This window comes from Myxine glutinosa, chromosome 4 (genome assembly GCF_964187855.1).
Source record: "Myxine glutinosa chromosome 4, kmMyxGlut1.1, whole genome shotgun sequence".
In the NCBI taxonomy this organism is placed as follows: Eukaryota; Metazoa; Chordata; class Myxini; order Myxiniformes; family Myxinidae; genus Myxine; species Myxine glutinosa.
The window spans coordinates 38109575-38135546 of record NC_136264.1 but is presented as its reverse complement, the minus strand read 5'-3'; the positions used below and the strand labels follow the sequence as shown (position 1 = coordinate 38135546).

Sequence of the window (25972 nt, the reverse complement as noted above, 5' to 3'; positions counted from 1 at the left end):
ACAAAGTGAGGTTCATACAGAAATGGTTTGTCGAGATCAGTGTGGAAGAACTTGACTGGCCTGCACAGAGCCCTGACCTCAACCCCATCAAACACCTTTGGGATGAACTGGACCGCCGATTGCGAGCCAGGCCTCATCACCCAACATCAGTGTCCGACCTCACTAATGCTCTTGTGGCTGAATGGAAGCAAGTCCCCCAGCAATGTTCCAACATCTAGTGGAAAGCCTTCCCAGAAGAGTGGAGGCTGTTATTGCAGCAATGGGGGGGACCAACTCCACATCAATGCCCATGATTTTGGAATGAGATGAGTGAGTTTCAGGTGTCCGCATACTTTTGGTCATGTGGTGTACATTTATACAAATGCTTTTTTGTTTTTTTTTGCAAATATTTAACAAATTATTTTTTTACACACGTTTTCACAAATGCTCCTTCCGAGTTCCGCCCACGGAGTTATAAATAGAATTTTCTATATATACCTCCGTGGTGCCGCCACGCATTTGCTGTATCGAACAATTTTTAGCTCGACGTGGAAATTCTCCTCCTCGCCGTGTTTCGTTTTGCTAAACTGCAGACATTTTAAAACCGTTTCTGCTTTGTTCCGCCGGTGTAAGTACGCCTGACTAAAGAGATATAAAAAGAGAACAAAACAAAATGGGATTAAAAATCAAAACATTCGACACGTGTGGAGTTTTTATCGGCGAGCGCACCTCGCACCTGCGGCACCTGGCTCAAGATGAGGGGTACGTACGTTTTTAATCTCTGAATTGATTTTCTTACAGTTTTATGTCGTCAAGAAATGGTTTTCAACATGTAATGTGTTTCTCTCTGACAGGGAGGAAGAAGGGCGTGCAACACGTGGCTCGGCACAAGCGCCTCAGGATAGCGAGGGAGGTGCGTTTGGTTTGTCGGCGGCCTCGACCTGCTCCCCACGTCCCATTCGAGTCTATCCGAGGACGTAGGCCCGAAACGGCTTTCCCTTCCTTGACGCTAGACTATAGTATTGTTTGATAACTTTCACGAACCCATTTCTCCTCGCGTGCAAGCTCGAATTGCATGGATTAGTTGCAGGATCGGCCTGGGTTCGAATCCCGACCGAGCTGTAAGTATAAGCTGTCAATGTCATCCCGGTGATTCATCAATGCGTGTGCCGTCTTTCGGATGGACGATGAGGATCCCACGGTGTCCTTCGCTTAAAGTAGGCGAGACATCGCCGGCACCATGAACCAATTACAAATTCCTGCTTTAGCTGGTGGTATTAGTCGAGCGTCAGGCCTGGCCATCCGGTTCGTGAAAGACTTGAGCCAAAAACTTCCCCTGGCCAACCCTGCAAGAACGTGGGAATATTTTGTCCTGTTAAGGAAGAAGATGCATGGAAGCACATCCATCAGAATGACGTCACAGGGTTGTGCTCGATGGTTGGATGTCGGAATCCAGATTGGTGACGAGTGGAATACCACGAGGCAGTGTCCTGGGTCAAGGACTGTTTATCGTCGGTATCGATGACCTTCCTTCCAGCTGAGGTTGCTGATGACTCCTCACTAAAACTATTTGCAGATGACACAAAGCTACGTCGAGTTGTGCATGCCCAAGATTGAAGCACTGCAACTTGGTGTCGTGCCCGATGGAAAAGAAGGATGAGGATCCACTTGAAAAATACAAATATTACGAGTCAAATTAGGTCATGCCAATTCTTCATCTGAAAACTATAGATGTGGCGGAATTAACCCATCCGTAAGGACCGGCTCTTTGCTGGTTCAGTAAAATCAGTCTTCTTCTTCTTCCGTATGCAGCACAAGGCTGTGGGGTAGCAACATTGGATGGCTGCTTGGCTGGCCCGCTGATGTCATGCCCTCGATAGATTTGGAATTTGGCCATGGTGCCGGCGATAGCTCTCATTCTCTTGGTAAAGGACAACGTGGGAACTTTAATATCCACAAAGTAATGCAGGCAGATGGGATGTCCAGTTTGACGTTCATCTGAGGGACGGGACACGCATTGACGAATCACCCTGTCTGTGACACACTTGGATGGCAGCTTATAGCTTGGCCGATAAATCAAACCCAGACTAGACAGCTTAGAAGCAAGTGTGCATACCTCTAGGCGTCTAGGGTTACCCAGCCAGCCTTGTTAAATGCAGTGTTTAAAACATCGCTGATTAATCTTAGCTGAGTGTTACGAGGGCTCGGGTTACAAAGGCTCAGGATAGGAGGGCTCGGGTTACAAAAGCTCAGGTTATGAGGGCTAGGGTTACAAGGGCAATGGTTGCTCAGGCTAGAGTTGTGAGGGCTATGGTTGCTCGGGTTACGAGGGCTAGGGTTACGATGGCTAGGATTGTGAGGTCTTGAGTTACGAGGGCTAGGATTGTGAGGTCTTGGGTTACGAGGCCTAGGATTGTGAGGTCTTCGGTTACGAGGGCGAGGATTGCGAAGGCTATTGTTGCGAGGGCTATGGTTGCTAGGGATATGGTTGCTAGGGTTACGAGGGCTATTGTTGCTAAGGCTAGTGTTACAAGGGCTAGGATTGTGAGGTCTTGTGTTACGAGGGCTAGGATTGCAAAGGCTATTGTTGCGAAGGCTATGGTTGCTAGGGTTATGAGGGCTATGGTTGCTAAGGCTTGGGTTACGAGGGCTATGGTTGCTAAGGCTTGGGTTACGAGGGCTAGGATTGTGAGGTCTTGGGTTACGAGGGCTTGGATTGTGAAGGCTATTGTTGCTAGGGATACGAGGGCTATTGTTGCTAAGGCTAGTGTTACGAGGGCTAGGATTGTGAAGGCTTTGGTTACGAGGGCTATGATTGTCAGGTCTTGGGTTACGAGGGCTCAGATTTCGAAGGCTTGGGTTACGAGGGCTATGATTTTCAGGTCTTGGGTTACGAGGGCTAGGATTGTCAGGTCTTGGGTTACGAGGGCTAGGATTGCGAAGGCTATTGTTGCTAAGGCGAGAGTTACGAGGGCTATGGTTGCTCGTGTTACGAGGGCTATAGTTGCTAAGGCTAGTGTTACGAGGGCTGTGGTTGCTGAGGCTAGTGTTACGAGGGCTAGGATTGTGAGGGCTGTGGTTGCTAAGGCTCGTGTAAAGAGGGCTAGGATTGTGAGGGCTGTGGTTGCTAAGGCTAGTGTTACGAGGGCTGGGATTGTGAGGGCTGTGGTTGCTAAGGCTAGTGTTACGAGGGCAAGGATTGTGAGTGCTGTGGTTGCTAAGGCTAGTGTTACGAGGGCTAGGATTGTGAGGGCTATGGTTGCTAAGGCGGGTGTTACGAGGGCTAGGATTGTGAGGGCTGTGGTTGCTAAGGTTAGTGTTACGAGGGCAAGGATTGTGAGGGCTGTGGTTGCTAAGGCTAGTGTTACGAGGGCTAGGATTGTGAGGGCTGTGGTTGCTAAGGCTAGTGTTACGAGGGCTAGGATTGTGAGGGCTATGGTTGCGAAGGCTACGATTGTGAAGGCCATTGTTGCGAAGGCTATGGTTGCGAAGGCTCGTGTTACGAGGGCTAGGATTGTGAGGGCTGTGGTTGCTAAGGTTAGAGTTACGAGGGCTAGGGTTACGAGGGCTATTGTTGCTAAGGCTCGTGTTACGAGGGCTAGGATTGTGAAGGCTGTGGTTGCTAAGGCTCGTGTTATGAGGACTCGGATTGTGAGGGCGGTGGTTGCTAAGGCTAGAGTTACGCGGGCTAGGATTGTGAGGGCTATGGTTGCTAAGGCTAGTGTTACGAGGACTAGGATTGTGAGGGCTGTGCTTGCTAAGGCTAGTGTTACGAGGGCTAGGATTGTGAGGGCTATGGTTGGCCAGGCTAGTGTTCCGAGGACTAGGATTGTGAGGGCTGTGGTTGCTAAGGCTAGTGTTACGAGGGCTAGGATTGTGAGGGCTGTGGTTGCTAAGGCTAGTGTTACGAGGGCTAGGATTGTGAGGGCTATGGTTGCGAAGGCTACGATTGTGAAGGCCATTGTTGCGAAGGCTATGGTTGCGAAGGCTCGTGTTACGAGGGCTAGGATTGTGAGGGCTGTGGTTGCTAAGGTTAGAGTTACGAGGGCTAGGGTTACGAGGGCTAGGGTTACGAGGGCTATTGTTGCTAAGGCTCGTGTTATGAGGACTCGGATTGTGAGGGCGGTGGTTGCTAAGGCTAGAGTTACGCGGGCTAGGATTGTGAGGGCTATGGTTGCTAAGGCTAGTGTTACGAGGACTAGGATTGTGAGGGCTGTGCTTGCTAAGGCTAGTGTTACGAAGGCTAGGATTGTGAGGGCTATGGTTGGCCAGGCTAGTGTTCCGAGGACTAGGATTGTGAGGGCTGTGGTTGCTAAGGCTAGAGTTACGAGGGCTATTGTTGCTAAGGCTAGTGTTACGAGGGCTAGGATTGTGACGGCTGTGGTTGCTAAGGCTAGTGTTACGAGGGCTAGGATTGTGAGGGCCATGGTTGCTAAGGCTAGTGTTACGAGGCCTTTGATTGTGAGGGCTGTGGTTGCTAAGGCTAGTGTTACGAGGGCTAGGATTGTGAGGGCTGTGGTTGCTAAGGTTAGAGTTACGAGGGCTAGGGTTACGAGGGCTAGGATTGTGAAGGCTGTGGTTGCTAAGGCTCGTGTTATGAGGACTCGGATTGTGAGGGCGGTGGTTGCTAAGGCTAGAGTTACGCGGGCTAGGATTGTGAGGGCTATGGTTGCTAAGGCTAGTGTTACGAGGACTAGGATTGTGAGGGCTGTGCTTGCTAAGGCTAGTGTTACGAAGGCTAGGATTGTGAGGGCTATGGTTGGCCAGGCTAGTGTTCCGAGGACTAGGATTGTGAGGGCTGTGGTTGCTAAGGCTAGAGTTACGAGGGCTATTGTTGCTAAGGCTAGTGTTACGAGGGCTAGGATTGTGACGGCTGTGGTTGCTAAGGCTAGTGTTACGAGGGCTAGGATTGTGAGGGCCATGGTTGCTAAGGCTAGTGTTACGAGGCCTTTGATTGTGAGGGCTGTGGTTGCTAAGGCTAGTGTTACGAGGGCTAGGATTGTGAAGGCTATGGTTGCTAAGGCTAGTGTTACGAGGACAAGGATTGTGAGGGCTGTGCTTGCTAAGGCTAGTGTTACGAGGGCTAGGATTGTGAGGGCTATGGTTGCTCAGGCTAGTGTTACGAGGGCTAGGATTGTGAGGGCTGTGGTTGCTAAGGCTGGTGTTATGAGGGCTAGGATTGTGAGGGCTATGGTTGCTAAGGCTAGTGTTACGAGGACTTGGATTGTGAGGGCTATGGTTGCTAAGGCTAGTGTTACGAGGACTCGGATTGTGAGGGCTGTGGTTGCTAAGGCTAGTGTTACGAAGGCTATGGTTGCGAAGGCTAGTGTTATGAGGGCTTGGATTGTGAAGGCTATGGTTGTGAAGGCTAGTGTTACGAGGGCTAGGATTGTGAAGGCTATGGTTGTGAAGGCTAGTGTTATGAGGGCTAGGATTGTGAGGGCTATGGTTGCTAAGGCTAGTGTTACGAGGACTAGGATTGTGAGGGCTATGGTTGCTAAGGCTAGTGTTACGAGGACTAGGATTGTGAGGGCTGTGGTTGCTAAGGCTAGTGTTACGAGGGCTGGGATTGTGAAGGCTATGGTTGCTAAGGCTAGTGTTATGAGGGCTCGGATTGTGAGGGCTATGGTTGCGAAGGCTAGTGTTATGAGGGCTCGGATTGTGAGGGCTATGGTTGCGAAGGCTAGTGTTATGAGGGCTAGGATTGTGAGGGCTATGGTTGCGAAGGCTAGTGTAATGAGGGCTAGGATTGTGAGGGCTATGGTTGCTGAGGCTAGTGTTACGAGGACTAGGATTGTGAGGGCTATGGTTGCTAAGGCTAGTGTTACGAGGACTAGGATTGTGAGGGCTGTGGTTGCTAAGGCTAGTGTTATGGGGGCTGGGATTGTGAAGGCTATGGTTGCTAAGGCTAGTGTTATGAGGGCTAGGATTGTGAAGGCTATGGTTGCGAAGGCTAGTGTTATGAGGGCTAGGATTGTGAGGGCTATGGTTGCTAAGGCTAGTGTTACGAGGACTAGGATTGTGAGGGCTATGGTTGCTAAGGCTAGTGTTACGAGGACTAGGATTGTGAGGGCTATGGTTGCTAAGGCTAGTGTTACGAGGACTAGGATTGTGAGGGCTGTGGTTGCTAAGGCTAGTGTTACGAGGGCTGGGATTGTGAAGGCTATGGTTGCGAAGGCTAGTGTTATGAGGGCTTGGATTGTGAGGGCTGTGATTGCTCAGGCTAGTGTTACGAGGGCGAGGATTGTGAGGTCTTGGGTTACGAGGGCTAAGATTGTGAAAGCCATTGTTGCGAAGGCTATGGTTGCTTGGGTTACGAGGGCTATTGTTGCTAAGGCTCGTGTTACGAGGGCTAGGATTGTGAGGGCTGTGGTTGCTGAGGCTCGTGTTACGAGGGCTAGGATTGTGAAGGCTGTGGTTGCTAAGGCTCGTGTTACGAGGACAAGGATTGTGAGGGCTGTGGTTGCTCAGGCTGGGATTGTGAGGGCTGTGGTTGCTAAGGCTGGGATTGTGAGGACTATGGTTTCTAAGGCTGCGATTTTGAGGACTGTGGTTGCTCAGGCTGGGATTGTGAGGGCTGTGGTTGCTAAGGCTGGGATTGTGAGGGCCATGGTTGCTAACGCTGGGATTGTGAGGGCTATGGTTGCTAAGGCTCGGATTGTGAGGGCTGCGGTTGCTAATGCTAGTGTTACGAGTGCTAGGATTGTGAGTGCTGTGGTTGCTGAGGCTAGTGTTACGAGGCCAAGGATTGTGAGTGCTGTGGTTGCTAAGGCTAGTGTTACGAGGGCTAGGTTTGTGAGGGCTGTGGTTGCTGAGGCTAGTGTTACGAGGCCTATGGTTGCTAAGGCTAGTGTTAGGAGGTCTAGGATTGTGGGGGCTTGGGTTACGAGGGCTATGGTTGCTAGGGTTATGAGGGCTATGTTTGCTAAGGCTCGAGTTGCGAGGGCTATGGTTGCTAGGGCTACGAGGGATATGGTTGCTAAGGCTCGTGTTACGAGGGCTAGGATTGAGGGCTGTGGTTGCTTCGGCTAATGTTACGAGGGCGAGGATTGTGAGGACTTGGGTTACGAGGGCTATGGTTGCTTGGGTTACGAGCGTATGGTTGCTTCAGCTAGTGTTACGAGGGCTAGGATTGTGAGGGCTGTGGTTGCTCAGGCTCGTGTTACGAGGGCTAGGATTGTGAGGGCTGTGGTTGCTAAGGCTAGTGTTATGAGGGCTCGGATTGTGAGGGCTCTGGTTGCTAAGGCTCGAGTTACTAGGGCTCTGAGCCTCGTGTTGCCTTGACGGTTAGGGTGCTGACTTGGGATCCTCGGATCCTGAGTTTGAATTCCGGTCGATCGTTGAATTAACGCCAGGGGGCTCGACTCAGCCTGTCATCCTTCTGAGGTCGGCAAATTGAGTACCAGCTCACTGGTAATTGGGGCACTGCACCAGCGGCACAAACGAGCTTTCAGAAAAATGATGCAACCAGCAGCCACAGGCTGCATACGGAACAACAACAACAAGGGCTCAGGTTACGAGGTCTTGGGTTACAAGGGCTCGGGTTACAAAAGCTCAGGCTACGAGGGCTATGGTTGCTAAGGCTAGAGTTGCGAGGGCTATGGTTGCTCGGGTTACGAGGGCTACGGTTGCTGGGGCTAGGGCTATGGTTGCTAGGGCTATGGTTGCTGGGGCTAGGGCGATGGTTGCTCGGGTTATGAGGGCTGTGGTTGCTAAGGTTACGAGGGCTACGGTTGCTGGGGCTAGGGCTATGGTTGCTCTGGTTATGAGGGCTGTGGTTGCTAAGGTTACGAGGGCTATCGTTGCTGGGGCTAGGGTTACGAGGGCTGGGATTGTGAGGGCTGTGGTTGCTAAGGCTAGAGTTACTAGGGCTCCGAGCCTCGTGTTGCCTTGACGGTTAGGGTGCTGACTTGGGATCCGAGGATCCTGAGTTTGAATTCCGGTCGATCGTTTAATTAACGCCAGGGGCTTGACTCAGCCTGTCAGCCTTCAGAGGTCGGCAAATTGAGTACCAGCTCACTGGTAATTGGGGCACTGCACTGGCGGCACAAACGAGCTTACAGAAAAATGATGCAACCAGCAGCCACAGGCTGCATACGAAACAACAACAACAAGGGCTCATGTTACGAGGTATTGGGTTGCAAGGGCTCGGTTTACAAAAGCTCAGGCTATGAAGCGTAGGATTGTGAGGGCTAGAGTTGCCACAGCTAGAGTTGCCACGGCTAGTGTTACGACGGCTTGGGTTACGAGGGCTTGGGTTACGAGGGCTGGGGTTACGAGGGCTGGGGTTACGAGGGCTGGGGTTACGAGGGCTGGGGTTACGAGGGCTGGGGTTACGAGGGCTGGGGTTACGAGGGCTGGGGTTACGAGGGCTGGGGTTACGAGGGCTGGGGTTACGAGGGCTGGGGTTACGAGGGCTGGGGTTACGAGGGCTGGGGTTACGAGGGCTGGGGTTACGAGGGCTAGGGTTACGAGGGCTTAGGTTGCTAAGGCTTGGGTTTCGAGGGCTATGGTTGCTAAGGCTACAGTTGCGAGGACTATGGTTGCTAGTGTTACGAGGGCTATGGTTGCTCGAGTTAGGGTTACGAGGGCTAGGATTCAGATCCGTCTAGTAGAATTTTGTAAGTGATTCTTCACCATTTGGAGATGGGGCCAAAAACGATATATAGCAGGATATCTCAAAAAGGTAGGGACGGATTTGGACGAAATTTGGTGGACTGGTTGTGTGTCTGACAAGGACTATTCGATTCGATTTTGGTGAATATCTGTACTGTATATGGATTCGGATACGATAATTATTTAATTTGCAAGTGATTCTTTACCATTGAGAGATCGGGCGTAAAGCGATATATAACATGATATTTATAAAAGTTACGGACGAGTTATGACTAAACTTGGTGGACGAGTTGGCTAGGTGACAAGAACAAGCCGATTAGATTTTGGTTCAGCTCAGAATCCAGATCCGGCGTATCAGTGGGATACAAAATGTAAACTGTTCAGCCTGGCGGAAGTTTGCGCTCTATCGAGTGCCGTTCTAGTTCTTTATATTATTATAAACTAGGGAGATACCCGTGCTAAGCACGGGTGGGAGACCAGAAGCAAACAGGCAATGCAGATACTGTGAATGCTAAAGCATGAAACCAATAAATTCCACATTCCTGTAGCACCTTCAGTCGCATGTCAGACATGGACAGCAAGTTCGTGAAGGACTTCCATGAAAAACGTACCTGTTCGCAAACAAATGGGTACGTTCACGTTTAGAAACATCGATCGTGGGACCGTGGGGAATCTTCATATGGCGATCCGCGAAGTTCACATTCAGAAAGTAGAAACCATCACGGCATGTCGTCATTCACTTGAACTCGATATCTCTTTTTTCATTCCAAACAACGTAACTCCAATTAATCACAAAATAAACTTTTAACAACATTGTTAATGTTTCCGTCATTGTAAAAACTACCAAATCAACAGATAAAAGGATTTTGAGCCGATAGCTGTTACGGCCTTGTCAAGATCGATGGAGACAGCGATCTGTTAGCGTATTCACCGCCCAAATAGCTATGTGGAATTCTCTCATGTAGAGATTAAATGTCCTTTGAACTTTGGCCGAGGTCATTATTTACTTTTAATGATGTTTATATACGAATGAGGTTTAATGATGTTTATATTGGTTTTGGGTCGTCCTTTCCGCATATCTCGTGGGATTGTAAGTTGGAGAGACAGCCGTTATGGCGGGGAGGGGGTTGGAATTCTCTCAAGCAGGGATTCAACCTGTGTCCTTATAAAAGGTCTTTGTCCGAGGTCACCGAGTTTGATCGGTGCAGGTGTGCAGCGATCGGTGCAGCTGTGCAGCGATCGGTGCAGCCGTTTGTGCGGCACCCGGGAAAACAACATCGTCACAATGAAAACATCGTCACAATGAATGTTATGCGAACGCGAATGTTATGCGGGAGTCCAAACCTGAGAATGCTGGAGACAAAAGCTGAAATTGGGAAAACGAAATAGCCTATTTTACTCCTGGAGATCCCAGGATTACCCACCGAAAATATTGTTGCGATCGGTTCAGCAGTTTTTACGGTACCTTCAAACGAACGAACGAACGAACGGACAGACAGACAGACGGATGGACATTTGGTGAATTATAGTAAGATTTCATCAAATATCAATATTAGTGAGTGCAATATATACCTATTACAGTACATAATTTGTATCTTCTATTAAACCCTATAATAATTATCCGATCTTCCTTTTACAATCCCTAAACGCACTACAAGGTTTGTAAGCATTTTCTGAATAGTCGTTCGTGCCACTCTATTGTTCTGCACTTGATAAACAACTAAGATAGCACATTGTTGTTTTCACCTATTTTATATGTACCATTTGTTATTTGATCAGGCCCTTCACGGTAGTATATTTCTGTGAACTTTTCCCTCTTGGGCCTTCCATGTGTTATTTATTCTAGAGTTCTCCTCAAGCCGCACCGCGCGCCCTCAGCCTCGTCTCGCGAATGTCAAAAGCGCGACACAGCGCGCGCTTTCGGGAGGGGCGGAGCCAAGCCGAGCAACATATATATATATATACACATCGATCATTGATCGTGAACCGGGAAATATAATAAATTACTGATATTTAGCGACTCGAAAGGTTCCTTATCAACATCGTATTTTCTCGTGCTTTTGCTGACCTGTCTGCAAGGTGTATAAATCGAAGTCCCGAGTGCGAATCACAGGTGAGCCCGTCCTGAGGTAATTAGCGATTGGGAACGATTCAGAACCTGTGGGTAAATAACCCTAGGTAATTTCCCCAACAGTTTTCCGGACGACAGACTGCCGGTAGGGGACAAGTATTGCAGCGCAATACTCAGAATGCTTGTTCAAATTGAATGTACCCCCAGCTTGCTGCTCGCTCTCCCGGCGAACCTTACAAAACACGAAGGCTGAATAAGGATCCTGGTGTCCCTCATTTGGAGTCATTCAAGAAGCACATTAAACGGAGTGAGGAGCAGCACACCAAGCGGGTGAGTGGTGAATAGTTTCCACTGTTTAATAATAATAATAATAAATAATTCGAAGCTTATATGTTGTGTTTTTTGCACAGGTGGCTGCCCAACAGGAACGACGGAAGTTGTCTCGCTCTATGGAGATCCAACACAGACGTAACCTTCACAGTTTTCATCAGGATGTATTAAAGAGGCAGCAGGATTTTGATCACAAGGTGAGTGATGTTTTGGTGGTATTTAATTGCCCTTTTAACACCGCAAGTGAACATGACGTCCGGAGTGGTCTTGCTGTTCATAGTTACACAACTTATTGAAGAGGTGCACGTCATCCCCTTTCAATTTGTCAGAGATGTCTCTGACACCGTGGTGGGAATGCTGTGAATAAATGTCAGGTAGAGGTGTTTATGCACTACTATGGTTATAGCATATCCTAAAGAAGACAAAATATTTGTCACAAGTGGAAAATTGGCTTTGTATCCAATTTTGCAATTCTTCTATAGGGTCTCATTTTATTCCTTCGCCATTTTAATGTCTTTGACTTGTTCGAATTTCCTTTTACTTTGAATCACTTGTTTGATGGTCTTAAGTTTTAGGTTGGTAGGTATTTGGAAAATTATTTGGAAGATGACAAATTGGTACATGATCCTTGACCTTGGAATATACACTACCGGTCAAATTGATTGAGAACGCCTCAATTTTTCCAGTTTTTATTGAAATTTAAGCAATTCAAGTCCAGTGAATAACCTGAAATGGTACAAAGGTAAGCAGTAACCTGCTCGAGGATAAAAAAAAGTTTAGGTTAGCAAAAACGGGAAAATAAAGCAAGGTGTCAGTGAGTACAGTTTCCTACAACATCAAAAGGCACTTGGAAACTGGAGGAAACTCTGACAGGAAGAGGTCTGGCAGACCCAAAGCCACAACAGAATCGGAAGACAAGTTTCTGAGAGTCAACAGCTTGCGTGATAGGCGGCTCACAGGACAACAGCTTCAAGCACAGCTTAACACTGGTCGAAGTAAGCAAGTCTCAGTTTCAATTATGAAGAGAAGACTTTGAGCTGCAGGCTTGACAGGTTGAGTGGCACTAAGAAAGCCATTGCTAAGATGGCAAAATAAGAAAAAGAGGCTTGCCTGGGCCATGAAGCACCGCCAGTGGACTAGTTGGACTTTTGAAGACTGGAAGAAGGTCTTATGGACCGATGAATCAAAATTTGAAATATTTGGTTCATCACGCAGAGTTTTTGTACGCCGTCGAGTAAGCGAAAGGATGATTCCTCAGTGTGTGACACCAACTGTCAAACATGGAGGAGGAAGTGTGATGGTCTGGGGCTCTTTTGCTGGATCCAGAGTCGGCGACTTGCACAGAGTGACTGGCACCCTGAACTAAAAGGGCTGCCACAGCATTTTGCAGCGCCATGCAATACCCTCTGGTATACGCCGAGTTGGTCAGGGGTTCATCCTACAGCAAGATAATGATCCTAAACACACCTCCAGGCTATGTCAAAACTACCTTCGAGGAAAAGAACAAGACGGTAGACTTCAAATCATGGAATGGCCAGCACAGTCTCCAGACTTAAACCCCATCGAGCTGGTTTTGGATGAACTGGACAGATGGGTGAAAGCAAAGCAACCTACAAGTGCAACACATTTGTGGGAACTTCTGCAACAGTGTTGGGAAGAACTTCCTGAACAATATTTGATTTCCATTGTAGAAAGAATGCCACAAGTGTGTTTGGCGGTTATATCTGCAAAAGGAGGCTACTTTGCTGAGTCAAAAATGTAAATTACATTTTGTTAAACAAAATGATTTTATGATTTCTTTTTTATCTCCAATTGTTTATTTGTTCTATGCTTAATTTCAGAGTACATTGAGACATTAAACTTCGTAAATTTCAATAAAAACTGGAAAAATTGAGGTGTTCTAAAACTTTTGACCGGTAGTGTACCAAGCAATTCAACTTTTCTCAGCGCATCGAGGTCAGTTTGTTTCTGCTTAGAATCCATCAGATCAAAGCAAAATAACATCGATATACGCCACGTCATTCGTCATGACGTATCTTGTGTGTACAAATCTCAGTCAACGGAGCATCTTCTCTTCTGCACTTGGTTATGACGAACTTCCCTGAAAATGTCTGCTGCTCTTCTTCTGCTCCAATCGGCTCATCTGATCATGTGCTTGTTAAAGTGGACATCTCTCTGACCATTCTCAGAGAGCCTCCTCAGCGTCGGCGAGTCTGGCATTTCACTCAGGCCAACTGGCACGGTCTTCAAGCAGCCATCAATCATCTGGACTGGTCTCCCATCTCTACCGCCTCTGACATCAACTCATCCTGGGAATTCTTCCAAAGTAAATTGCTCTCTCTCATGCACAGATTTATCCCATCTCGTCTTCAATTGTCATACCCTTCCTCCCGTCCATGGTACACGGAATCTTGTGGTGAGGCTGTTGCCCAGAAACAACTTGCTTTCGTCTCCTGGAAAGTAAATCCAACGGAAGGAAATCTCATTTCCTTTCACAAAGCCCGAAACAAGTGTGTGTCCACCCTCAGGAGAGCCAGGAAACAATATCTCTCCGTTCTCAAGACCGAACTCTCTTATGTCTCTCTCTTCCAAATCCTGGTGGCGTCTGGTCAAATCTGTTTCTGGTGTTTTTTCCCCCTCCATCCCCTCCCTCACCTCAAACGGCTACACAGCTGACTCCGCACGTGAAAAAGCTGAATGCCTCAACTCTGTGCTTGCCTCTAAATCTTGTGTCCCAAACCCATCCCTCTCTGTACCCACTGTACCCAGTCGTACCCAGCTGCTCCTGGACTCTGTGTCCTTTCCTCCTGACAAGGTGGAAAAGTTTCTGTCAACCCTCGACTCTGATTCTGCAACTGGACCTGACGGCATCAGCCCACGGGTCCTAAAATCCTATTCTTCCGCTCTTTCACTCCCTCTCTCTGTTCTCTTCACCCCTCTTTTGCTCAAGGTCATCTGCCATCTGCTTGGAAATCAGCCAACATCACCGCTTTGCACAAAAAGGTGCAAAAACAGATCCTAGCAACTACAGACCAATCAGCCTTCTCGTAGTCTAGTCGTAGTCAACGTGTGGCCCTGAATGGGTTTCTCTCATCTCCTCTTCCTGTTCAGGCTGGAGTTCCCCAAGGCAGTGTTCTGGGCCCTGTGCTTTTTCTGGTCTTCATCAACGATCTCTCTGACTCTTGAAAATCCTCTCTATCTCTTTGCTGATGACTCTACTCTCTGTCGCTCCATTCCTCATCCCTCAGATCGGCAGTCTGCAGCCTCCTCACTCTCTGCAGACCTGGACAAAATCACAGACTGGGCAAACAAGTGGAACATGTCTTTCAATCCTGACAAATCTCACACTCTTACGATATCTCTCCGAAAAGACCGACTAGACAACCCTCCCATCCACTTTCTGAATAATCCTCTCCAAGAAGTTCTGTCACTCAAGCTTTTGGGTCTCACTATCTGCCATGATCTTTCCTGGGAAAACCACATTTCAAATCTGGCCTCCAAAGCCAGTCGCCGACTGGGCAACCTCCGTCGTGCGAAGTCCTTCCTTGGCACACCTGAGCTCCTCACCACATACAAGGCTTTCATCCGCAGCTCAATGGAATACTGCTCTCCCCTCTGGGCTGGTGCTCCTGCCTCACACCTAGCTCGTCTTCACGCTGTTGAAACCAAAGCGTTGAGAATCATTGGAATCTCCCGCGATGAAGCTAACTCCAAGGGCCTTTCACTCACTCACCGCAGGCAGGTTGGTGGCCTTTCCGTCTTCTACCGACTCCTCTCTGGCCTTGCCCCCCCAGCTCTCTCTGGGCTCTGTCCCCCAAATATTCCTACAGGTCGCACAAGATCTTCCTGCAACCCTCTTATGGTTCAACTGCTAAAATCAAGACACTGCTCACCTTGACTCCTTCATTGCTCTTTTCTCCCGCCTCTGGAACAAACTCCCTCACTCTCTGCAATCCCACTCCACCCTCCAGTTCTTTAAAACAGCTGTTCTCCACCATCTCTTATCTTCCCCCATCCAAAACCTTGATCTTTTCTACCCCTGCTAATTTCACCCCAAATCCACTTTTTTGAAATACCAACTTCTGTCCTGGAAATCCTTGGTGACCTTGTGTTTTATACTTGTCCCACCCCCCCCCTCACCCCCCTTCCCACGCCTCCTCCCCCCAAGCCCTCTCCCTCCCACACATCTCCCTGCTCTCAAATGTTGTGTTTGTGTGCTTTCCCTTCTCTCCCCATCTTGTCTTCCGCTCCCTCTTTTTATATATTTTGTTTGTCTGGTTGATTTGTTTGTGAAATAAATGTTAGCTCTTTCACGAGCCTTGATTCTGTATACAAAAAAAAAAAAAAAATCTTTCTTTTCAAAACGAAACAAGTCGTGTTTTTTTGGTTTTATTAACCAATGTTTCCTAACACAGAAACTATAGGAATATGACTTGACTGAGTCGAAGTGCTCCTAAAAAGTGATCGGTTTTATTAACTGTGGGTTTATTAAACGGCGTCTACTGTATTAGCAACGATGAGAGGAAATAAAACGAGTCGCCTGCGATCACAAAGCGATCGTCAAGGGTAAACCTCCCTCGGCGGTGCCCACGATCCAATGATGGTGTATTTTGTTCGGACTACCATATGGCCTTGCCCTTTAACATTTAGGAATAGAGTGTAGATAAAGAAAAGGTGTCCCCATCTCCAATATATCCATAAAACTCAACATCATTAAAATCAGAGGAAAATGATTCAAGTTATGATCAAAAATGTTTTTTTTTGGTTAATTAGGGCACAATCCGAAAAAGTTTGTCAAGGAGGCTAATCAAATATCACGTGTACAACTTCAGTGCAGGTACACTATTATGATGCAAGAACATCTTGAAAGGCCAAGCGGTCTTTGAGATTCCACATTGCCAAAATTGAACGATGACAAAAAAAAAACGCGTTTTGTTTTTTAACTGCTATTTGACCTTGACCTTTAACCCAGGCGGACATGATGTAAATGAAGTGCAAATGATCCTTGCTCTACGCTATCTAGAGAGGGAAATTTTTCTTTGATCGGACAAATCTTATTCGAGTTCTGGTGGAAAAATGTTAAAATGTCTGTAGGGCAAAAAGGTCAAAAAAGGTAAAAAAAATTGTCAACCCCACGTACTTTTTATTCCCATTATTGATGCAAAATTTAATTCCGAATGTCCCTGCCGGCTCTGAGATACAACTCTGACATTGGTAGTGAAGGGAGAAGAAGAAGAAGAAGAAGAAGGAGAAGAAAAAACCCTAAATCGAAATCGTGGCTTATTACTTTCAGGGGTCTAAGAAACTCTGACATACCATTAAAAATCGGGGGCACTAATTGGAGAAAGAAACTCTACGACAGGTAGAAGCCATCCCCTTTGCTGTCGGGGGAGGCTTAATGATGAAAACATGACATTGCTATCAGGTGGGAAGAAGAGATGTACCGGGTGGATTTTTGCTTGTTTTGTCATTTGTTTTTCTTTCTACATTGATCTAAGGCCCAGGGAAGAGCTTGCACATGTATCACATGAAGGCCAAAGGAATTCGTGTACATCAATGTATTTCTGCATGAATTATATGGACATATGGAGATAACAGACAACCAGACCTAGAGCTGGGCGTTCAGATGAGAACGCCAATTGGCAGATCATAAAATAAGAATAGGATCACGGTGGTTGCATCATCATTGAATGACATCACACATTTTAGTTAACACTTGCTTTCCTCATCCGTATGGTGAATAACAAGTTCTGCATCGTCATTGTTGCTACATTTTTTATATTTATATCGCATGAAGGGATATGGTGTCACCTCATGCGTTTTTGCTGTTGAATCACCGGATCCAGCTGATCAATGTTTACCATTTCCTGGACAGTAAATCACAATTCTCATATTCTGTCTCGATCCCAAGTTTTACTTTAAAGGCATCTGGACAATGTAGAACATTAATCGGAACACAAACTTGCACCGTAGCAGTACTTTGGCTCTAAATTTGGCAAATTGTACGGAATCTCATCCCGAGCACACACGGTATAGCAATTGCTTCAGTCAGTCTGGCAGTCAAAGAAAATTGAAAATCATTCCAAACAGGAAACTTACTATTATTATGGATGTCATAAAGGGCATAAACAACAGGTCCAAATAACTAATTTGTGTGTTAAATAAGGTGGTGTAAAAGACGCTGCATCAATGTTGGTAAACGTATTCTGTTTTCCTTTTTCTACAGCCTTTAAAACATTTATTTAATTTCAAATGAATTGTGCACTTGCACACTGTAGGACCCCCCAAACTTCGGATCCATACTCGTCCCTTATTTACCAACCGATTGCTCTGAAACCCGATACTGCCATTCTACTCGATGGTCCACAAGATTGTCCGGTCTTGGATTTTTCGATTTCTTATCGGGGTGCTCCCAGGAGGGTCCCCCAAAATCAGCAGCGGTCTGAAATACAACCTCAAGAGATGACCGTCAGTCCACTTGGGGCTATTTATTTATACATAATATGTTGATTACCACAGTTATATGCACTCTTACCTCCACTGCCAACTCCCCCCACCACCTCCAATTGCACACCTGAATAAAATGAGGTAGTTCAAGATAATAACGAACTCGTGTACAAGTGAAATCTGCTACTTTCCAATGATTTTCTCATTCAAAATAAATGACCTCAACTTCTGAAAGCTCTTCTCTGAACATACAATCAAACCAGACAGTGACTCCGTTTGAAATATCTCCACTTCTTGCCGTTGTGCCACGTGAAAACGTGATGACAGAAAACTCTGGTTTTACACTTTCATTCCCATTCACGGTGGGCATCGATGTGGACTGAGTTTGTTTGCGGTGCAATATGGATTTACGTTGCCTGATGATTTATCGAGAAAGTGTTTTCTTTTTCTTTTATTGCAGGTAACCACCTTGAAAGACTTGGAGAATACGGCATACCTAAAGACGGAAAATTCTCGGAAGGCTTACTATAAAGAATTCCGGAAGGTAAGAACAATTGTTTTTCCCTAAAATGGCAGATATGTTTTTGTTCTGATGTTTGGAAATCCTTAATCTGTGCACAATCTTGAGAGGGATTTCGAGATTTCAGAGAACCAAACTTCAATCTTGGTGTCATCAGACCACAGCATCTTGTTTCTCACAGTCTGAGAGTCCTTTCGGTGCTTTTTTGCAAACTCCAAGCGGGCTCTCATGTGTCTTTCACTGAGCCATAGCAAAGGGTATGAATACTTATGTAAATGTGATATTTCAGTTTTTTCTTTTTAATAAATTTGCAAAACTTTCTAAAATCCTGTTTTCTCTTTGTCATTCTGGGGTATTGAGTGTAGATTGATGAGGGAAAAAATGAATTTAAACGATTTCAGCATAAGGCTGCAACATAACAAAATGTGAAAGGGTCTGAATACTTTCTGAATGCACTGTATATATATATATGTATTTATATATATATACAGTACATCCTTTTTTTTAATTGTTGCTTTGGTGGCATTTTGGTCAGATTAGGTCAGAAAACCCCTAACTGTGTACAGCAATCCAAACCCTTAACTAGAACGGCACTCGGTAGAGCTTCCTGTAAGTAGCTACCTTGGACAAAAGGAATCTACACTTGCAGACTTTTAACGTTGACAGGTGATTAAATGTTAGCGTTTCATTTGCCAAGGTTTAAGTAACATCAGTTAAACTCCAAGGAAACAGCCTAATGTTTGAATGCTACCTGCCATGTTAAGGTGTATCATGTACGGTGTATTGTGATATTGGTAGATGGTGGGGAAAGGTTTAATTGGATTGATTTTGTACACAGACCGCATGTACTTAAGTATTCAACGGCTTCGACAAGTGTTGTTGTTTGCATGGGAATGAGCATGGCAACACGTGAACAAACTATTTCTCGACATGTATGTTGATGTGATAAGATGTGTGTAATTAGCATTAAAGGGTCCTGCTGAAGGCAGGGAATCTTTGATGTTTAATTGTGCAAGTCGTGTCGTGTCATGTTTGCAGGTGGTGGAGATCGCCGATGTTGTGTTGGAGGTGTTGGACTGCCGCGATCCTCTGGGATGCCGTGCTGCACAGGCTGAGCAGGCTGTGCTACAGGCTGGGCCCAGAAAACGACTTGTGCTGGTTCTCAACAAGATCGGTATGGTTTTTTTTTTACATATATATATATATTTTTTTCCTCATGAATCGACACTCAATACCCCATAATGACAAATAGAAAACAGGATTTTATAAAGTTTTGCAAATTTATTAAAAAGAAAAAATTGAAATATCACATTGACAAAGTATTCATACCCTTTGCTGTGACACTTGAAATTTAGCTCAGGTGCCTCCCATTTCTCTTGATAATCTTTGAGATGTTTCTACACCTTGATTGGAGTCCACCTGTGGGAAATTCAATTGATTGGACATGATTTGGAAAGGCACACACCTGTCTATATAAGGTCTCACAGTTGACGATGCATATCAGAGCAAAAACCAAGCCATGAGGTCGAAGGAACTTCCTGCAGAGCTCAGAGACAGGATTGTGTCGAGGCACAGATCTGGGGAAGCTCTGGCTGAGCTCCAGAGATCCTGTGTGGAGACGGGAGAAACTTCCAGAAGGACAACCATCACTGCAACACTCCACCGATCTGGGCTACATGGCAGAGTGGCCAGACGGAAGCCAAACAGTTCAATCTTGGTTTCATCAGACCACAGAATCTTGTTTCTCACAGTCTGAGAGTCCTTTAGGTGCTTTTTTGCAAACTACAAGTGGGCTTTCATGTGTCTTTCACTGAGGAGAGGCTTCCATCTGGCCACTCTGTCATAAAGCCCATTGAGTTGGCAAGGATGGTGCGAGTTGAAACTGTCATTCCCTGTTTTTGAAGGTCAGCGAGAATCCGTTTGGCAGTTTATTGAGGTGCTTTCTCCACCATTCAAAAAATCCTTCACTGCAATCGTCGATCAAATTTTCTCTTGCGGCCACGTCCAGGGATGTTGGCTACAGTGCCATGGGCCTTAAACTTTCTGATAACATAAAGAATGACTCCTTTTCTATGTTCAAACTGGTTGAATGAGTGATTTTTATATTGCAGGCACCTGCAACTCACCACAGGTCAGTTCAATTCCAAAGTAAAGGAGAATCACCTGCTTGAAATCTAATTATTTCTAACAACTTCTAAAAGGTGCCATTAATATTGTCCGGACCATTTTAGGATTTCTGTGTGGAATAAGCTAAGATTTAGTAATTTTTTCAGCTTTTTTTGTTTTGTTCCTCTGCAAACCAAAGAAATATACATGTAGATACCAAAATATTGTTGCGGTTTTGTATTTTTATAATAAAGGTTAATTTCCCCTCCTAGTTTAGTTACACTACAACATATAGCCTCGTTTAAAGATGTTATTTCATAGTAAATGTAAGCGTAGACCTTTCCTGTGTGTAGTTTGCGTTGAGTAGAATAAGGCCGAGAAAAATATATTTCCGGTCTCTGGTCAGCGCGCGCATCGATTTTGACCCTGCGCGTCAACAATTTTTTTTTTTTCTTCAAATTTCCAAGGGTACCTACAACAGCGCGCGCCTGTTGTTGCCGGGCCGGCGTGCTATCTCGGGGAATACGGGTCTGTGAGGGTCGCCATTGGTATCGACGTTCGCGCACGGTACTCCCCAACAAAACTACGTTTAGTTTGTCCAAATCCAACCAGACGTTCCAAAGATATGAGTAGTGTTGTGTGCCGTGCCGTCATGAATCCAATCGGCTGGATATTGTCATTTATTGAAACGAAGACGTTCGTTGTCGGGTTCGTGTGAAGCAACCAGAAGGCCTAGAGAGCTGCGGGTGGTCTCGTTAGTTAGGCCTGGATCCTATCTCGTTTGTCATGAAGTTGTAAGTGTCTGTGATAATCTGGTGGACTGGGAGAAGAGATCGTGGGAGACCATCGGCATGGATTCAAGCGCTTCCACGTTCGCCGTTTAGCCCAGCTGCGCATGCGCGATTTGAATAACACCATACAGCCCATCTGCGCATGCACGGCTTTGATACACATGCAGCGTGTCATCCCGTACACGAAGATTGGTCCAGGGGTGTCGTCATTTGCACATGCGCGGTTTTTTCAGCATTCAAATGCTTCAGCAATCGCCTGTTAGACCACTTGCGCATGCGCAGAGTTGACGCGATCGACGCATTTGAATGTTTGACAAAACGGCGAGGCGATCTCGAGAACGAAACGGCAGTCTATAATATGCTTGAAGAACTTAATGATTTTCAGAATAAATACATTTTAAAATAACAAGCTTGTGTTCGTTATTTACAAAAAGGCCTACCAGTCCCATTGGCTGTCTTTAATTTCTCTCTGGACGGCGCCACAGCAGATGAGGAGGACCGCAAGGCATGAGGACACAAAAAACACCTTTATATGTGCAATCCATGCTTTTACAGAAAAAAAAAACCAAAAAAAAAAAACCGCATCGCCACATCAATTCTGGAACTTTGGTCTGACCAGAGACCAGCAATATATTTTTTTCGGCCTAATGGGAGTTAGGTCCTTTACGATGCTTTGGGGTTTGGCGCAAAATACCACGAGGCCAGCCTGAACAAGTCGATCAAGGCCGAAGGAAGGCGGGGCAGGAGGAGTGGGAGTGACTGGTAAGCGTGAGCCGCCAATCATGGCTCGAGGGAAGTGGCTTACCACTGCGGCAAAAGGCGGAGTTTGGAACATTCGATGCGGGCTAGAGCGGGTCCAATATAACCCTGTGCCCAGAGCCCCCACCTCAGTTATGAGGGGAGACGTGCTGTGACAAGTTATGAGATGACCTCAGTTATGAGATGCGCGCAGGGCAAGCCATATGAGTTATGAGAGTCGGTTCGGAGCGCTAAGTTATGACCTCAGTTATGAGAAGGGACGCACTGTATTCGGTCCTCCATCGAGTTATGAGGCAAGCCCATGCGAGAGTGAAAGCGCTGTTTTCAGTTACGAGAGGGAAAGCGCTGTGTTGAGCTGGAGTCAGATCCTCCGTTGAGTTACGAGAGTGAAAGCGCGCAGTTGTATTAATCGCGCTGCAAGAGACAGCCGTGCCGGGCCAGAGACGCGCATATTACCTCCTGCCTGCCTTTGCCAATACAAGCGCCGCGAGGATTCTCCCGCCTGCCTGCCTGCCTGCCTTCGCCGGGGTACGTGCTGTGACCGCCAGAGGGCCACGCCGGCTGAGCTGTTCCTGGACGACCAAAGCCGGCGCGTTCAGCGCATGAACATTTCTTCCTTCATGTATGTGTGAGTGGGCCCATTGTGTGGGAAATAAGTTCAGACTGCTTATGACTGCCCTGTGTCTCTGCTTCTTCTACCAGTGTACATTGTAAAGAATAATAATTAAATCTGTTGTTTCTTTGATTCGACCGTTTCGTCTCTTCCATCATTGACTGAGCATGGTACGAATTATATCGCTCTGATTGGGTTCCAATAGCAAGGTAACAGCACAGACCACGTGGTACGCAATCCGCTCGGGTGTACTCAAATTACGCGTGGTTTGTGCAAGACTCGGTCCCCGCCTCCACGGCGGCGTGGGCACTTCGGTACGTGCGAAAATTGTCCCGAAACCCTGTCCCGCGTCTGACCGGAAGTGGCGACTCAGTCTCGCGGTTGCAAAGACCCAAGGAGAACAAGGGGCTTCATCTCCCCTTGGTAAGGGAATGGGGTCACGCAAAACCGTAACAATATATTTTTAATTTCAGCAATTTTCTGGAAGAAATGGTGCATTATTTGAAAAAAGTGTGAGGGTGCCAATATTCTGGTCCATGACTGTATATATAGTCGTGTCGACCCTGTAGTGAACATCTCAGGGTGAATGATGGATGGCCAAAATGAACTTTACTCTGAGGCGTATAAGCCTAACCTGGCGGGATTGTCTCTTTGGCATGCGCAGGGGGAGGACTTGAGGCCTACCTGAACGGGCGGCCACGACGGGGGTTTATTCCTTGCTCCATAAACAAACAAGACAGGCACGACAAAGAAATGCAATCAATATGGGGTTTATTTAAATAATGCAAAGTAACAGGGAAGGTGAGGTAAACTAAAAGTTCTAAATGAGGGTCCGTCTACACGGACTCAACGACACGAACAAGGGAAAAATAAAGAAAATAAATGATCAGTGTTGTGCAGCCACTTACCTCCGGTCTCAACGAGGGTTTGGTGTGGTTCATAGGTCCTGCGTCGGCACGGTCGCGTCCACAGCCAGCCGCCGGTGAGAGGCAAACAGGCAAGAGCTCCTCCTTTGGTTCTTCTCGTTCGGCTGCACCGAGCTCCGGATGTCTGCTTTGGCGCACCCCGTACAAAGCGCCCATACGATTGCGTCCTCCTTCGTCGGCGACCAGGCAAGAAGAGACGAAGAGCAAGCGACCAGGCAAGAGAGGCCGCCCTGACCAAACCTCATAAAACTCCTTATCCTTTTCAGCCCGAGCTGTCTGACGTCACATCAGCAATCGCCGAACGCAATTGAATCACCCCATCGTTCCTCAACCACTCACAAAGCTCGGGTGTGGTTTCCTTTTACATGCGTCATCGAGGCGGAGCCTAGTCCTTCATCGAGAAGGTTTACGTGACGTCGGTTGTAGGAGGGGCGGGGTTTAGTCCTATCGGGCAGCTGTGGAGTTTATGCTAGCCCTGCCGGTGTTGTGGGTGAACGGAGCATTCGTGGTATGGCTTTTTGATGAATATAAAAATGAAGGGCAAAATTACAAGAGGCCTTTACACACAGGGGAATTATTACCCATAAGCCCTGCCAAAATAACAAAACTCCACTCCTCCGTGTGGAGCCACATAAACGCTCTTACCTGGACAGTCGGCCGTACTTAATTGACATTGAGGTGGGTTCTTCCCCTCGCGACACTCGGAGCATGCTAATCTACACATTCTGAACTTCATTAAGGTATTTCATCCATACCCCAAAAACATAAATATATATATAATATATATATATACAGTCACGTGAAAAAGTAAGTACACCCCATGTAAAGTTTTGACTTTTTCAACATATTTCAGCATACAGCTATTTGATCTTCATTTCAACAATATTGATAGATAAAGGTGATATAATATAACAAATATCATGAAACATTTACATTTTGTAGTCCATTGTATAATTTAAATAAACATAAATGCAAATTTCGCGTATGGAAAAAGTAAGTACACCCTTGGCTCCAATAGGTGGTATTGCCCCCTTTGGCAGAAACAACCTCAAGTAGGCGTTTCTTCTAACTGTCTACCAGTCTCTTGACATCAACTGGGAGAAATTTTTGCCCACTCCTCCATGCAGAATTCTTTCAGCTGTGCGATGTTTGAGGGGTTTCTTGCATGCACAGCTCGTTTCAAATCCCCCAACAACATCTCGATGGGATTTAGATCCAGGCTTTGACTTGGCCATTCCAGAACCCTCCATTTATTTCTTTTCAGCCATTCCTTGGTGGATTTACTGGTATGTTTAGGATCATTGTCATGTTGCAAGGTCCACCTTCGGTTGAGCTTCAACTTTCCGACAGATAGCCTCACATTATCCTCAAGCACTCTCTGGTACAATAAAGAATTCATAGTGGATTCTATGATGGTGAGCTGCTCAGGCCTTGATGCAGCAAAGCTGCCCCAAACCAAAATATTTCCACCACCATGCTTTACAGTTGGTATCAGGTTCTTGTGGTCAAATGCTGTCTTTGGTTTTCGCCAAACATGTCTTCTGGTACTGTGGCCAAATAGCTCTACCTTTGACTCATCTGTCCAGAGCACATTGTTCCAGAAGTGCTGGTCTTTGCCGAGGTGTTCATTGGCAAACTTTAGTCTTGCCCTGATGTTCTTTCTGGACAGCAAAGGTTTCCTCCTGGTGCACCTCCCATGTAGATCAAATTTGTGCAGCCTCTTTCTAATGGTAGACTCGTGCACTTTGACATCAACAGTGATGAAAGCTATCTGTAGGTCCTGTGATGACATTCTGGGGTTCTTAGAGACTTCTCTCAGCATCTTGTGGTCTGCTCTCGGGCTGAACTTGCTGGGGCAGTCTGGCCTGAACAAGTTGGCAGTTGTTTGGAATCTTCTCCACTTGTAGATGATCTTCCGGACAGTCGAATGATTGATTTCAAATTGTTTGGAGATCCTTTTGAATCCCTTCCCAGACTCGTAGGCATCTATAACCTTCTTTCTGAAGGCCTCAGCGAGCTCTTTTGATCTAGGCATGGTGACGCCGTGCACTTCAACAACAAAGAGCAAACCAAACTAAATGTCTGAGGTTTAAATAAGACAGGTTCCTCCAAGATCCTCTCTAACGATGTTCTAATTATTTGCACCTGAGCTGGTGCACCTGGTTCTAATTTTAGGTATTTGAAGTAGTGATAAATGTAGGGGTGTACTTACTTTTTCCACATGCGAATTTTGCATTTATGTTTATTTAAATTATACAATGGACTACAAAATGTAAATGTTTCATTATATTTGTTATATTATATCACCTTCATCTATCAATATTGTTGAAATGAAGATCAAATAGCTGTATGTTGTAATATGTTGAAAAAGTCAAAACTTTACATGGGGTGTACTTATTTTTTCACGTGACTGTGTGTATATATATATATATATAGTTAGTCATATTATATGTTAGTCATCGTTAGTCATTATTGTAAAATATTATTTGGCTGTGCAGTATAATTACAAATAATTGTAAAATAATATAATATATATATTATTGTAAAACCATCTAACTGTGTACAGTATAGTAAAGACAAAAGGAAGTGTCCCGTTAGTCATTGCTGCACGATTTGTGTCCGATAAGTATCGTCTGCCATTTTGTCTGTTGCCTTATTATAACGCAGGTTTGCAGTTGGGAATAAAGGTTATAATAATCAATTATCCAACGTACAGTGACATCGTGACGTTACCTTCATGATGTGCTCTACTGGTTCAAATCAAGCCACAAGTGTAGCAAAAAGCAAAATATAGTGTAGCAAAGCAATAGCCAC

The 25972-nt window shown here is 46.1% G+C and overlaps 1 protein-coding gene across 2 annotated transcripts in view; it reads left to right on the top strand.

The window, feature by feature from the left end:
- The first annotated feature begins 503 nt into the window (after positions 1-503).
- The window catches only part of GNL3L (G protein nucleolar 3 like), a 102018-nt gene continuing 76549 nt past the window's right edge, over positions 504-25972 (top strand). The window contains exons 1-6 of one of the 2 annotated variants that reach the window (XM_068112183.2): positions 504-741; positions 834-892; positions 10874-10996; positions 11077-11193; positions 17904-17987; positions 19002-19137. In XM_068112183.2, coding sequence (XP_067968284.2) covers positions 735-741; positions 834-892; positions 10874-10996; positions 11077-11193; positions 17904-17987; positions 19002-19137 — 526 coding nt within the window. In that variant the 5' untranslated portion in view covers positions 504-734. The remainder of the gene's footprint in view (positions 742-833; positions 893-10873; positions 10997-11076; positions 11194-17903; positions 17988-19001; positions 19138-25972) is intronic. The other variant, XR_013623044.1, reaches the window with a different exon arrangement.